Here is a 15,636-nt window from a genome sequence, read left to right on the forward strand (position 1 = left end):
AGGGTGGGCTGAAAGCAATGCAACTACACAGCCCCACACAGACTGGTATCCTGGGCAGCCAGTGGTCACAGCCATCAGGCCTTTGCCTGAAGTATTCTGGCATCACTGGCAAACATCTCCCTTCCTCAACAGATTGGCTGCTGTGTACTGAGCCCCACTGGGAGACTGGAAGGCCAGTTCAGGGCAAGCACAGAAGACTCTTTAGTCGTGAACTGAGGGCCATTTTATGAGATCTAACCATGGCCCTCCACACAGGGCACAAAGGACTGAGCTCTGATGACCAGTATCTATCCTACCCCAATCTGCTTGGAGGCCTGAATCCCGTGTAGCTCAGCAGGCCTATAACTGATCCAACATGAGCCTCCGTGTTGGTGGAAGACAATTATTACACCCAGGAAGGCCTGTGCAGGGTGGGGGATCCCCCAAACACCTCATGGTGCTGGGGAGTACTTGAGCAGCCCTGCTGTAAACTGTGCTGACTGCAAGCCTGCCTTTGCTTCTGCCCCTGATGTTATCATTCCTTGTCCCTTTGGGGGCTTTGGGGAGAATCACCCTGGGAAGAGGTGGCAGCAGCAGTGGCTTCTGACCCACCACACAGTATGGATGGACACTGCAGGCCAAAGCCTCTCACATCAGAGGACTCCTGGTCCTTCTCCCCCAGGACTCTTGGAAGGGCCCAGGAGAATATACATAACCCACCTAGAGGTTTCAGTAAACTGCTTTTGTATTGGAATGTTTTTGGAAATGGCTCCAACATTTATAAAATCAAAAGCCACATAAAAATCCAAATATCTGGATCTTTTTTGAAAACCAGGAGGTTTGGGAAACCCATATTAACTCCACCATGTTGTCTCCCCACCCCTGAGGGACAGACCTGCTTGGAGGCACAGAGGTAGAGTAATGAAGGCCAATGGCTGTGCGATTCTCTAGAAACCCTGGCTACTCACATAAACGACTCCCCATACCATGAGCTCTGTTTTCCCTCAGGGTTGGGGGAAGTGAGAGTGACACCTGAGCAGTGACAGCCATGAGATGAACAGCTCAGGGAGGTTAAAACACTTGTATTTCAGCTGTGGGCAATACACAGGTCTGCAGGTCCTGAGTTCTGCACACTCTTATCCACTTGGTCAGTCACCCGGAGGAGTTTTGATGCACCTTTGGAACAACTAAGTCGTCTCTAGTTTAGCAGTCTTCTCGACACTGCCCAGTGTTTCTGTACTCATGATGGCTCCCACATGCCCCTTCAGGTCTCAGATTGGTCTAACTGCCTCATCCTGCATAACCACAGCTGATGGAGAACTGTGGCTGCTCCTGACTGGGAGAGCATGAGCCTATAGTTTACCAGTCTCCCCAACTCCGTTACCTCACACCCAGTGTTTCTCTATCCACACAGAGTACCCACTGGGCATCTACTGGTCTCCCAGGGTCATATATCCTCATCAGGAACCAGAACACAGCTTCTCCTCAGACAGATGGAGAAACCCAGACTTCCCACTGGGAACTAGGGACCTACCCCTGACCCAACATTCTAGTGTTGAAGCCTAACATACTCCTTCCTCAGGGTGGGATGTGGCCACAGTTAACTCTGAAACAGGCCACTGTGTCCACTCCACGAGCCCTTCAGTTTTTCCCAGTCCTTCAGGCAGCAATGCAAAGTAGGCCACAACAGGACAGAGTGAGTTCCCGTATTCCTACCGTACCCTGAGACAGATACTGTTGGGTGCCCCCTACTGGCCATCCCCTACTCTACCCATTTCTTTTCTCAGCCTACCCCAACACAACCCCCAAGATTAAAGGTGACTTGACCAATAAAGTCTTTATTATCACACAGGATAGAGCAGACCAAGGTAGATGGTGCCAGGGGAGGGTGATTTGTGGGCTTACTGGACACGTCACTGGGATTACATGCAGACTTGACCACATCCATGAAGAACATGCATCTTCTTAAGAAGCCCAAACTTGACATTCTTCAAGGCTTCTTCACTAGTGTGGGGTCAGTTCATTCCCTAACTCTCTCAGAGGCAATGGGAATGAAGCCATTCCAAAGGGCCCAGGACAATCCAGATTCCCTCCAGGAAAGAGGAAGGGAGACACAGGGAGCTGTTTTCTCCAAGCATATGTAGTTGACTGCTGCAAATATTTGGATCCAGGCAGCCTGGAAAGAGGTTCATGCTCCACGGGGAAGACAGCTCTGCCCAGGTTCCTGGGCTGCTCAGAAAGGGCAGAGTAGCTTCCAAAGGTTTTTCTATATTAGTGGTACATGTAGGTAATTCCTCTGTGGGTATTCTACTGCATGAAATTTGACTTGGCTTAAGATTTTTCTTACAAAGGCCATTTCCATCAGGCTCGGTTCAGGTATGAATTTTTTTATGCTGAGCAAGGTTGCATAGGCGGCTGAAGATTTTCCCACAGTGGCCACACTCATAAGTCCTTTCTTTGGTGTGAACTATCTGGTGTCGAACGAGTGTGGATCTTTCACTAAAGGCTTTTCCACACTGACTGCACTCATAGGGCCTTTCTTGTGTATGAACTCTCTGGTGACGAACCAAGTGAGAGTTATTGCTGAAGGCTCTCCCGCATTCACTGCATTCATAAGGCCTTTCTCCAGTGTGAACCCTCCAGTGATAAATGAGGCTAGACTTCCGGCTAAAGAACTTCCCACATTCACTGCACTCATAAGGCCTTTCTCCGGTGTGAACTTTCTGATGTTTAATGAGAATGGAGTTTTGGCTAAAGAATTTCCCACATTCACTGCACTCATAAGGCCTTTCTCTTGTGTGAATTCTCCAGTGCTCAATGAGACTGGAACTGTGAGCAAAAGCTTTCCCACATTCGCTGCACTCATAAGGCCTTTCGCCAGTGTGAACTCTCCAGTGCTGAATCAGGCTGGAGCTGCGGCTGAAGGCTTTTCTACATTCACTGCACTCATAAGGCCTTTGCCCAGTATGTACTTTCTGGTGCTGAATGAGTGTAGAGCTGTTGCTGAAGGCTTTCCCACATTCACTGCATTCAAAAGGCCGTTCTCCAGTGTGAACTTTCTGATGTCGAAGGAGATGGGAGCTTTGGCTAAAGTCTCTTCCACATTCACTACACTCAAAAGGCCGTTCTCCGGTGTGAACTTTCTGGTGCTGAGCAAGGTTAGAGTTATTGTTAAAAGCTCTTCCACACTCACTGCACTCATAAGGTCTTTCTCCAGTGTGAACTCTCCAGTGCTGAATGAGAGCAGAACTGCGGCTGAAGGCTTTACCACATTCATTGCACTCATAAGGTCTTACTTGGGTGTGAACTTTCTGGTGCCGAAGGAAATTGGAGCTTTGGCTAAAGGCTCTTCCACATTTGCTGCACTCAAAAGGCCTTTCTCCAGTGTGAACTTTCTCATGCCGAGTAAGGTGTGACCTGTTATTGAAGGCTTTCCCACATTCGCTGCACTCATATGGCCTTTCTCCTGTGTGAACTCTCTGGTGATGAACAAGTGTGAGCTTGTGCCTGAAGGTTTTCCCACAGTCACTGCACTTATAATATTTCACTCCAGTGTGAAATTTCTGGTGCTTCCTCAGTTTAGATGGGTGACTAAAGGCCTTCCCACACTCCTCACACACATAAGATATTTCTCCAGTGTGAAATTTTTGGTGGTTAACAAGAGTTGACTTCTTCTCTAAGGAATTTCCAACTGTCGAACATCTAAATGGTATCCCCTCAGAGTGAGTTCTCAAGTGGTTGAGGAGAGTGGAGCTCTTCCCAAAGTCTTTTCTACAGGCACTGCACTTGAAGAGTTTCTGTGTGGTATGCACTTCTGGGAGCTGTCCAAGACCGGAACTGTGGGGGAAGGCCTCCCAGCACTCTGTGCTCCTACATGGGTGCCCGCTGCTGTCAGTGGCTGGGTGCTGGAGGAGGTCATGGTTGTCCGAGACATCCTTACCATCTTCCCCACAAGTGAAGAGCTTCTCTGACAGGTAGACTATGGAGCTCTTCACAAACAAGTTCCTGCCCTTGTCCCATATGAAGGGCTTCTCCCCACTGTGCTCCTTCTGGTGCTGGTGAAGCTTTGCACTGATCCAAAACTCTCTTCCACATACTCCACATGTGTAGGGGGTCTCCTCAGGATGTGTTCCCTGATGTTCGTCCAGGTGCAAAATGTCTTTCAAGAATGGGCCACACATGTCACAGGTGTCAGCCTTCTGGGTGGAAGCATGTGCACTGGGAATCCTGACCTGTGACACCCCTTCTACAGAAGCAGTCTGCTTGGAATGTGCTTCCTCATCTTCCACTCCATGCCAACAACCTGAAAGCAGAGAAATCCCCAGTTAACTGAGTGTTCCACTTGGTGGAAAGGATGACTCATTAGAAATGTGTGACTGGCACATCAATGGGTCCAAGGGATTGCTGACATGTCAAGGGGGCCAGAATGAGAATGAAGGGCCCACTGTGCAGGACAAGGCCTGCCAAGCCACAGAATAAAGAGGCCTCATCAGAGGCAAGAACACAGAGATGCGGCAAAGGACTTGAACAGACATTTCTCAAAAAAGATATAATCATGCATCATATAATGATGTTTTGGCCAACAATGGGATGCATATATGACAGTGGTCCCATAAGATTAGTACCATACAGCCTAGATGTGTAGTAGACTATACCATCTAGGTTTGTGTAAGTATACTCTGTGATGTTTGCAAAATCACGAAATTACCCATCAATCATTTCTCAGAACACTGCCTTGTTGTTAAGCAATGTATGACTATGTGTGTATATGTACATATATATACAAATGGCTGATAAGCACATGAAAAGATGCTCAACATCATTAGTCATTAGAGAAATGCAAATCCAAGCCACAACGAGATACAACTTCACACCCACTAGGATAGCTATAAGAGAAAAGACAGTAACAAGTGTTGATGAGGCAGTAGAGAAACTGGAAACACTGGTACTGCAGTGGGAATGTAAAATGGTGTTGCCAATTTGGAAAACAGTTTGGAAACCCCTATGTATCTACCCAAGAGAAATGAAAACATGTCTATACAAAAACTTGTACATGAATATTCATAGCAACATTTTTCATAACAGCTAAAAAGTAGAAACAAGCCAAATGCCCACCAACTGATGAATGGATAAACAAACTGTGGTATATCTATAAAGTGGAATATTATTTGGCCATAAAAAGGAATGAAGTACTGATATGTGCTATAACATGGATGAACCTCAAAAACATTATGCTAAGTGAAAGCCAGTCAGGGAAAAAGATATATTGTGTGATTCCATTTACATGAAATGTCTAGGATAAGTAAATCTATATAGTCATAAAGTACATTAGCAGTTGCCTAGGACTCAGGGGGGAAGGGGTGAGGGAGGATAGGTAGCAACTGCTAATGGGTACAAAGTTTCTCTTTAGGTGATGAAAATGTTCTAAAATTAGATTATAGTGATATTTATACAACCGTATAAACATACTAAAAACCTCTGGATTGTATACATTAAAGGGGTGAACTTTATGGTATATCTCAAGAAACCTGCTTTTAAAAAATGTCTCATGGGGGAAGGGGCAGAACCTAGGCATGGCCCCACACTGGGTCACCCAGCCAGGAATTGGTTAAGCTCAGTGGGATCCATTAGGCAGACCAAAGATGCCTGATCCCCAACCTCTGCTCCCAGAAGGCCCCTGGGCAAAGCTATTAGGATTGCTTATAAGGCTGCCCAGGGAGAGACAGGGGTAGTACACAAAGCCCAGTCCCAGCATCCACAGGTACCTGGGAAGCAAGAAGTATCCATGGTCTGGTTTTAGGATTAACAGAACTTTCTATGGGGAGAAGACATAAGGCAGAAGCTGGTCACCATGCCAGGGCAGGGCATAAGGGCCTTACCAAGTGAAGTCATGAGCTCAAAGTTCTCCAGCATCACATTGTGGTATAGGTGCCTCTGGGCTGCATCAAGGAGCCCCCACTCTTCCTTAGAGAAGTACACGGCCACATCCTCGAAGGTCACGGGGCTCTGAAATGATGGGACAGGTGAGCCAGGGGGCCAATAGGAGAACTGAAAAACAAACAAAATAGTCAAATGGACACCCCAGGCCCTTGGGCTATAACTCAGAGTTCTGCCACATCTACCACTGGCATCTCCTCTTCTCATGACCCCCTCAGTTCCTACTCCTCCTCAGGCCCCCACCTCAGAGGCAATAACAGGCCCTCGCACCATTGGTGTCCCTCTCCACATGTAGTTCTACTGGTCACTGTATTGAGGCCAATCCAACCCAGAGAAACAAAGGGCAGGTGGGCAGAGGACAATATCTGAGCTCTGGGCTGGCATGCAGCCCCTCCTTCCCCCACTGGCCAATTTTCCTTGTGTCCCTCAGATCACCTCCCAAGTATAAGAAAATTTGGGCTCTCCTTTCTTCCTTGAGCCTCCTCTAGTACCAGAGCCTTGGGCCCATTGGTTTATATACCCTTACCTTGTACACATCACTCTTTGGACCATACCATCCTCATTTCTCCACCCTCCTCTCCATTATCACCTGTCCATACCACAGGCATCTCCCTAGTGTCCCCACATCCCATTATGCACGTGGCATACTTGACAAAGGCAATCAGGACCCAATACTGACCCTAGCCTGCCCAAGATCTCCAAAACCCCCACTGCCAGGGACAGCCATCACCCCTCCAGTTAATGCCTCCCCTCCTCACCCTGTTGCTTCAATCGTCACCTCCCAAGAACCACGAGTAGATTTCAAACACCCTTGCTCTCTTCTACCTCTGTTCTTTCACATGCTGTCCCCTCACCAGTCATAGCAGTCCTTGCTCTTCCTAATACATAAATCCTAGACCTGCTGGCCCCTGCCCGTGGCTTGGGGACTTGTAGCTTGGGCTGACCCTTTTCCGTCTCTGCTACTCCTGACAGCTGGACAAAACCCACAGGCCCCCAAACCTGCTGAGCTGTAGAGAAACCATTCTAATCCCAGGACCCACTGCCATCTTACTTCCGTTACTTGTAGGCTTCACTTTTTGGTCCCACGTCTACTCTCTGCAAAGAGGCTTCGTCACCATCCTGAAGCCAATCTACAGCTGCACAGCGTCCACACACAAGCCTCGACCCTTTGGATGTCTCCAGCCTGGACCTGGCATAAATCCATACTTGCATATTCAGAGGCACAGTTGGCCCCTCAATTTGGCAGTCCTTGGGACATCTCAAATACAGTATGGCCAAAACTCAACTTTTTATTTTCCCTCTATAAACTACTCACACCAATTTCACATCTGCAAAACCTTCCGGGTCAACCCTGCTATCTCACTGCCCCACATCAGGAAATCCAGTCCACCCTACTTAAAAAGTAGATCCAGGAGTCAACGACTTCTCCTGCCTTCACAGCCTCCTCTCTGGTCCAGCCGCCAAAAGCACACACCTGGACTACTGCACTCACCTCCATGATGTTTCTGCCTCTAACCCCACCTAGTCTGTTCTCCACTCAAATCCACAAGGAGCCCGTAAAGACCGGAGCCAGATCACCTCCCTCCTCTGCTCTAAACTTTCCGTGACCCCCACCACACTCAGGAGAGAGGCCTAGCTCCTCAGCCTGCCACTCCAGGCCTAACTCCAGTCTCCCTGCTACCTATTTCTACCCGACGAAAGAGACATGAGGCTCCCTGAACACTTCCAAGCAATGTGCACATGCGGGTCCCTGTAGTCGGGACACCCTTCCAGACCTTATCCCACAGGATTCCAGAAACGTGAACTCCTCCATATAACCTCTGGCTGGATTCAAGATGCGAGGGAAGTGACTCTCAGGGCCCTAGACTCACGTGGCGACATCACTATTCCCTACGCCGCGGCTCCAGGATCACGAGGGCGGGGACCCCGGCGGGTGAGGGCCTGGGGCACCCGGCTCACCTGCGCCACGTCCATCAGCGACGCCGCGGCCCCGTCGGAGCCTGTGGGCTCATCCGAACCCCACGCCCCAGTGGGCGGGCGACCGGGGCCGATGGCCGCACTCGGCCTCGTCTTCCCCGGTCTCAAATGCGCCTGGGGACCGGGGCGCCTCCTTCCGGGACCGTGGGACGAAGGCGGGGTGCAGAGACGCGCCGCGTCCACTCCACACCCGGGAACACTGAGGCTCGGGAAGGAGGAGTCACTGGCCGGGAGCAAAAACGCGTTCAGCAGCGCGGCGAGGATCCGGGCACCGCCCGGTCCCTCTCCTGCGGTCCCGGAGGCCGCCTGCGGACGGCCCCTCCGCCACGAAACGAAGCCTGCAATGGCGACGACGGAAGTCCCGCCCCATCCTCCGCTGCCCGCGCGGAGCTAGCTTTCATTGGCTCAGGGCCGTCGCCAACTATGACGCTATCTCCCGAGAGGTCGCGAGTAGCTTGGTCGTCGCCTAGGTGATCACAAAGGGCGCGCCTCGCGTCTCTGCTCACGCGACACGAACTACACTACCCAGAAAGCCCCTGGCCGTGCGTCCTGCCCTGGCCAATAAGGACCCAGGAGAGGGGCGTCATCGGGCGTGCCGTACAGACTTTGGTCAGTGATAGCCTAGGAGGAGGGGCGTTTCCGGAAGGGCCGCGCTGCGGGGGCGGAACTTCCGGTGTCGGGCTGTCGCTGTGGCCTCTGGCCTTTGAGGGACTGGGTCGGCGGCTGTGGACGGCGTCCGGGGGGCTACCCGCGCCCGCGGAAACGGGAGTGGGCAGGGTACGAGCGTCGAGGAGGGTCCGCCCCTGCGCTCTGCATGCCCCGTGGCCGCAGCGAATGTCCCGCCTCCCGGAGCCCTTACGGCGCGGGGCTGTCCGCCGGGGCCTTCGCCAAAGCCCGGCAGTGCCCATGGCCGCCCGGATTCGTCTTCCTTGGCGTTGCGACCTCTTCACGGAGTGGGACGGAGGCTCACAGCCCGCGCGTCCAGAGGGCGTGGCCCAGCGCTAATAAGCGAGCCGAGGGGCCAGGCACGGATGGGGACTCTTCTGGCCCCCACCCGCTGGACTCCAGCCCCAGTGTCCCAAGTCCCCGACTGAGCCCCGGGCCTTGGCGCTCAGGACAGCGGGGCGTTCACGGGGGCGTTTCCGTTTCAGAATCCGGTTTGATGAGAGGCGGAGGGCACAGGCAAGAGGGATCTGCGTGTGCGAAGACTCGGAGGTGAGACCGACCTGAGGGCACCCAGGAAAGTTCTCGCATCTGGCCTGCGGGGCACCGAGAGCACGGGGAGAGGAGTCCTGCCTCTGGACAGGCTAAGTGTGCTGGGGGACAGGGAAGATTCTGAACAGAAGAGAGATGGCCGTGAAATGAGAGAGGATTTTGAGAGCACCCCAGTGGATATTGTGGGAACACACTGTTGGGAGGGGGGTCGTGGTGGGGCTGTAAACGGGGCGATGCGTGAGCCTGCTGCTTCATTCTTCATTCATTCTTCTGGCAGTTATGATGTGGCTTGTCCAGAGTAGAAGCAGGAGAGGTAGGAGTAGTGATCAGATTCTGGATAGATTTTCAAGATGGGGTTGATGGGATTTCCTGCCACATATGGGGAGTGAATGTAAGTAGGGGATGAAGGACCGTCCCAAGTGTTTAGGAAGAATGAGGTGCTACCCATGGAGATCAGAGGTTCTCAGAAGGAGGATGTTTGGGGAAGATTAGCAGTTGGGTTTTGTGGGTGTAGAATCTGAGTTGTCTGGGACCTCTGAGTGGAGGTGACACATCCACCCATGAACACAGAGGGAGTTCCCGTTTGGCCTCCAGATGTCCAGGCTGCAGTGCACTGGTGGCCTGGATCAGGGAAGGGCCTGAGAATGGGATTTTGGAAGGAGAGTTTTAGGTTGTGGTTAAGACACATCCTGAGGTGAGTGTGGGGTGTCCAGACTAAGAACCAGTGGCTGGGTGGAGGAGGTGGGTGCAGAAACAGAAAAGCACTGTCCAAAGACCACTGGATCTGGGGAAAGCGCACATCCAGGAGGAGGGCCTATGCTGTTAGATATGAGGTGGGGAGCAGGCGTGTCAGGGGACAGGGTTAGGGAGACATAAGGGGAGGTGGCTAGCATGACAGAGACTGGGATCCCAGGTCCCTTGCCCAGTGCTTAGGTCACATCCATCTGCCTCCTGGCTTGGTGTTGCAGGGCCCAGTGACTTTGAGGACAAGGTCACATGCCTCTTTCAGAAAAATAGTGGGGCTCCTTAGTGAAGCTTGCATCAGTCCATAACCAGAGAGGCCCATGGAAGACCAGTCCTGGTGAGTGGGAGACAGATATGGGAGTGCCTGTGGCAGTGGGCTAGTCTCTCACCTGGTACCTGACCTGTGCCCTGTTTCCCTGGTGCCAAAGTGGGTAACCATGCCTTTATTCTATCTTTCTGACCCCCATCTGACTCCATCCTACTTTCCCCTGACTCCTGTCCCCTGGGTGACCACTCTCTGTTCTCTGCCTCTCACGCTTTCTCTGTCTCCCCTCTTCTGGCCAGATCCTCCACCATTGGCATTCCCTTAACATGTCCTAAGCCAATACACATCCTTAAATGGTTCTTGAGAACCTTTTCCTCCATGAGACTGGCTTGTTCCCTCTGAGGAAGGTGGGCACAGTATTGACAGTCTGAGGCCTAGTCTCCCCTCACTGCACAGCACCTGACTGTCACCAAACACTGAGACCCTGCCAACCTCATGTTTTTCAGAACCCACAGAGAACTGACACTGAAGAGACACCTGACCAATGCATAGCATGTGGAGAGATGTTCAAGGAGAGGCAACCCTTTGCTGCCACCAAAAAACTTCAAAATGGGAAAAAAATCTCAAGCACATTGGGAATGTGGAAAGACCTTCAACTTTGTCTCCGTCCTCAGAAAGCAGGAGTATGTTCACATCTTAGAATGTTCCTAGTATGGTAACATGGGAAAGCCACCAGCCAAAGCTTCGGTCCCTTTGAGCACCAGAACGTTTGCCACAGAGAAAGCCATTATAAAGGCAGGGACTGTGGCCCAGCCTTGAGCAAAATTTTGCAATTTCCCCTTCACCAAAACGTTCACACTGATCAAGGACTGTGAAGTGTGGAGAATGTGGGCACCTCTGTTCAGAGCTGCGCTCTCGTTAGCACCCAGAAATTCACACCAGAGAGCAGTTGTACAAATGCAGTAACTATGTGAAACCTTTCAGGAATTTTTTTTTTTTAAAGACTGGCACCTGAGCTAACATCTGTTGCCAATCTTTTTTTTCCCCTTCTCTTCTCCCCAAAGCCCCCAAGTAGATAGTTGTATGTTCAAGATGTAGGTCCCTCTGGTGGTGCTATTTGGGACACTGCCTCAGCATGGCCTGATGAGTGGTGCCAGGTCCACGCCCAGGATCCTAACCTGGGCCACGAAAGCGGAGCACACGAACTTAACCACTCGGCCTTGGGACCGGCCCCATTTCAGGAAAATATTAAACTTGTTTCACACAATCCCCGTTGGAGAAAGGCATAATGAGTACAGCTAATGTTGAACAGCCTCTTCTCACAGATTTACTCCTGTTTTGCAGCAGCAAGTTACTACATTGTAAGTGTAGTAAGTAGGAAAGCAAAAATCTGCAGTTCCCGCCTTGTTTTGCATAGAATGATTCACACTGGAGAAAGCCCCAGGAGTACAGCCAGCATGGGAGAGCTGTCACCCACAGCTCCCACCTTGCCCAGCACCAGAAACTTCACTCTGGAAAAAAGCTTTTTGAGAGCCGTGAATGTAGTCAAGTTTTCAGCTGCCTTTTTTTTTTGGTGAGGAAGATTGGCCCTGAGCCAACATCTGTTGGCAATCTTCCTCTTTTTTTTTTTTTCTCTTCAAAGCTCCAGTACATAGTTGTATATCCTAGTTGTAGGTCATTCCAATTCTTCTATGTGGGATGCTGCCACAGCATGGCTTGATGTGTGGTGCTAGGTCTGTGCCCAGGATCCAAACTGGTGAACCCTGGACCACTGAAGCAGAGCATGCAAAGTTAACCACTTGGCCATGGGCCAGCCCCTGCCTTTTTAAAAAATTTTTTATTTTAAATAATCAGTCTCTTTTTTAAACCTCATTCAGTATAAAAGAATTAACACCCAAGAAAGACCATATATGAATAGCCTTCTCCACAAGGTGACCTCATGTAGAAGGACCTCCACCTGGGGAGCCACTTCCTGACTGCCTTGAGCACGAGGAAGCCTGTAGGGGCCACGTTGTACTTTGTGACCTGCTGAGGGACCTCGGGAGAGCTGTTGCACTGCTGGTCCTGTGGAAGAAGCCCTTCTGTGTTTGAATTGCTCGGTGTAAGCAGCCTCCTCTTCCCAGCTGGCACTCCCCCGGAGGGATGGTGAGTGGCCCTGTACTCACTAGATGGCATCATGCTGCTCACCCATGACTGAGTTTGGCATGGACCTGACTCCCGCTCTGAGCAAGGGGCCTGATGGGGTGGTTTCTGGGGAAATTTCCCATTGTTCATGGACATTGTGAAGTCTTCATTTGACATCCATCATGCTTCTGTTGAGCTGCTTCAAGTACTCGTGATGTAAAGGTTTTGTAAGCATTCCTGTCTTCACCCAGCCCTGGTACTATGACCTCAGACTGCTCTAGACTGGGTCTTGTTTTGTTTTTGCTGAGGAAGATTTGCCCTGAGCTAACATCTGTTGCCAATCTGCTCTTTTTGTGTGTGAGCCACCACCACAGCATGACCACTGACAGACAAGTGGTGTAGATCTGTGCCCAAGAACCAAACCCTGGCCACCAAAGCGGAGTGCACTGACCTTAACCACTAGGCCACCAGAGCTGGCCTGGGACTGTTTGATAATGGATATGTCACCAATTAATTCTCCTTTGCTATGGGAGCCCTGTTGAGCAGATGGAGTAAATTGAGAACAGAACAGAGGTTCGCCCAGACTGGCCATTGAGAAGCCTTGTAGCACCTGACAGAGGGTAGAGCAGCAAGGTGTGGAGCATTTCTAGCCAGTCGTGACCTGGTTTGCATTTCTACCCCATGTCCCCTGGGAAGGAATGAAGCCTCTGTTCTGAAGTTTCTGACCTGCAGTTCGCCTGGGGAAGGCAGTGGTTGGCCTGGAATAAGCAAGGTGATGGTCTCTGTTCCAGGAAACGTCTCCTCCCAGCAGTGCTGAGAGGAAGCCCTCTGATAGCCAGACCCTAGTGGTCTATCACCCACTTGTACTTATACCAGGACCAGGTGAGTATAGTAAGTAGGTGCGGAGACACTGGGTGTGAGGAAGTAGGGCATGGGGGAGCTGGCAGACTGTTAGATGGCTGGCGCTTGCAGGATGAGGGTGTAGAGAGAATCTTAAGGCCTGTGGATCTGTACATCTGCCACAGCCGTACTCATGATGTAAAGGTTTTATGCATTCTGGTCATCTCCCAGGGAGCTGGATACTTTTGGTCATCATCACCTGGTCAGGAACACCTGGATTATGAGAAAGAACAGCCCCTAGTCCTGTTTGTTAAATAGCTTTATTAAAGTATAATTTATGTGTTATAAAATACACCTGTTATAAGTGTACAGTTTAATGATTTTTAGTAAATTTATAGAGTTGTGCCACCATTATCATCTCACCTCACTCCCATTGCCCCAAAAAGTTCCTTTGGACATTTGGAACCAAGGCCCACTCTCATGGCCAGCCCCTGGCAACCACTAACTGTTCTCTACGTATTGTGTTTTCTGGATATTTCATCTCAATGAATTCATACAAAATGTAGCTTTTTGTGTGTAGTTTCTATCACTTAGCATAATGTTTTTGATGTTCATTCATGTTACATCAGTATTCCATTTTATTACTCAATAATATTCCCTTGTAAGGATATACCACATTTTCTTTATCCACCACCAGGTGATGGACTTTTGAATTGTTTCCAGTTCATGGCTATTATGAATAATGCTGCCAGGAACATTTGCTTGCAAATCTCTGTGTAGACATGTTTTCATTTCTCTTGGGTAGATTCCTAAGAGTAGAATTGCTGAGTCCTATGGTAGGTTTATGTTTAACTCTTTAAAAACTGCCCGACTGTTTTCCGATGTGGCTGTACCATTTCATGTTCCCATCAGCACTGTAGGACTGTTCCACTTTCTCCACCTTCTTGCCAACACTTGATTTTGTCATCTTAGTGGGTGTGAAATGGTATCTCAATGGATTTTTTTAAATTGTGGTAAAATATACATAAAGTTGATCATTTTAACTATTTTTAAGTGTACAGCTCAGTGGCATTAAATAAATTCATGTAGTTGTGCAGCTATGACCCCTATACATCTCCAAAACTTTTTAATTTTCCTAAACCAAAACTCTACTCATTAAACAATAATCTCAATTTTTTTTATTGAAGTGATAATAGTTTATAACATTGTAAAATTTCAGTTCTACATTATTTGTCAGTCACCACATAAATGTTACCCTTTACCCCTTATGCCCAGCCCCCAACCCCCTTTCCCTCTGGTAACCACTCATCTGTCCTCTTTGTCTGTGTGTTTGTTTATCTTGCACATGTGAGTGAAATCAAACGGTGTTTGTCTTTCTCTGGCTTGTTTCACTTAACATAAGACTCTCAAGTTCCATCCATGTTGTTGCACATGGGATGATTTTGTCTTTTTTGTGGCTGAGGAGTATTCCATTTTATGTAATACCACATCTTCTTTATCCTTTCACCAGTTGATGGGCACTTGGGTTGCTTCCACGTCTTGGCTATTGTGAATAATGCTGCAATGAACATAGGGGTGCATAAGTCTCTGTGAATTGTTGATTTCAAGTTCTTTGGATAAATACCCAGTAATAGGATAGCTGGATTGTATGGTATTTCTGTTTTTAATTTTTTGAGAAATCTCCATACCGTTTTCCATAGTGGCTGCACCAGTTTGCATTCCCCCTAGCAGTGTATAAAGATTCCCTTTTCTCCACATCCTCTCCAAAATTCATTTTTTGTCTTGGTAATTATAGCTATTCTAACAGGTGTAAGGTGATATCTCAGTGTAGTTTTGATTTGCATCTCTCTGATATTTAGTGATGTTGAACATCTTTTCATGTACCTGTTGGCCATCTGTATATCTTCTTTGGAAAAGTGTCTGTTTACATCCTCTGGGCATTTTCTGATCGGGTTTTTTGTTGTTATTGAGTTGCGTGAATTGTTTATATATTTTGGAGATTAACCCCTTGTCAGATACACAATTTGCAAATATTTTCTCCCAGTTGATGGATTGTTTGTTTGTTTTGTTCCTGGTTTCCTTTGCCTTGCAGAAACTCTTTAGTCTGATGAAGTCCCATTTTTTAACTTTTTCGTTTGTTTCCCTTGCCTGAGTAAACATGGTTTTCGGAAAGATCCCTCTAAGACCGATGTCAAAGAGTATCCTGCCTATATTTTCTTCTATGGGTTTTATGGTTTCACATCTTACTTTCAACTCTTTGATCCATTTTGAGTTAATTTTTGTGTATGGTGCAAGATAATGGTCTACTTTCATTCTTTTGCATGTGGCTGTCCAGTTTTCCCAACACCATTTATTGAAGAGACTTTCCTTTCTCCTTTGTATGGTCTTAGCTCCTTTGTCAAAGATTAGCTGTCTGTAGATGTGTGGTTTTATTTCTGGGCTTTCAATTCTGTTCCATTGATCTGTGTGCCTGTTTTTGTACCAGTACCATGCCGTTTTTATTACTATGGCTTTGTAGTATATTTTGCAGTCAGGGATTGTGATGTCTCCAGCTT

At 48.9% G+C, this 15,636-nt stretch overlaps 1 protein-coding gene and 1 long non-coding RNA gene across 3 annotated transcripts; one reads left to right on the top strand and one right to left on the bottom strand.

Annotated features, from left to right (window-relative positions):
• Positions 1–1,797: 1,797 nt before the first annotated feature.
• On the bottom strand, positions 1,798–9,037 carry ZNF132 (zinc finger protein 132). 2 transcript variants are annotated; one of them, XM_005596619.4, is made up of 3 exons: positions 7,876–9,037; positions 5,859–6,027; positions 1,798–4,282 (listed from the first exon to the last, which is right to left on the bottom strand). In XM_005596619.4, exons 1-3 carry the CDS (start codon positions 7,888–7,890, stop codon positions 2,352–2,354), a joined length of 2,115 nt encoding a protein of 704 aa, XP_005596676.1. In that variant the 5' UTR covers positions 7,891–9,037; the 3' UTR covers positions 1,798–2,351. The 2 variants fall into 2 exon arrangements, with proteins under 2 accessions (XP_005596676.1, XP_005596677.1); XM_005596620.4 differs by having other exon boundaries at positions 5,859–5,985; positions 7,876–8,369.
• Positions 8,525–13,646, top strand: LOC111775470 (uncharacterized). Its single transcript, XR_011422533.1, has 3 exons — positions 8,525–8,670; positions 9,045–9,108; positions 10,624–13,646. It is a non-coding gene; the product is annotated as an uncharacterized lncRNA (long non-coding RNA).
• The last annotated feature ends 1,990 nt before the right edge of the window (positions 13,647–15,636 follow it).

This window comes from Equus caballus, chromosome 10, assembly GCF_041296265.1.
Source record: "Equus caballus isolate H_3958 breed thoroughbred chromosome 10, TB-T2T, whole genome shotgun sequence".
NCBI classification, from domain to species: domain Eukaryota; kingdom Metazoa; phylum Chordata; class Mammalia; order Perissodactyla; family Equidae; genus Equus; species Equus caballus.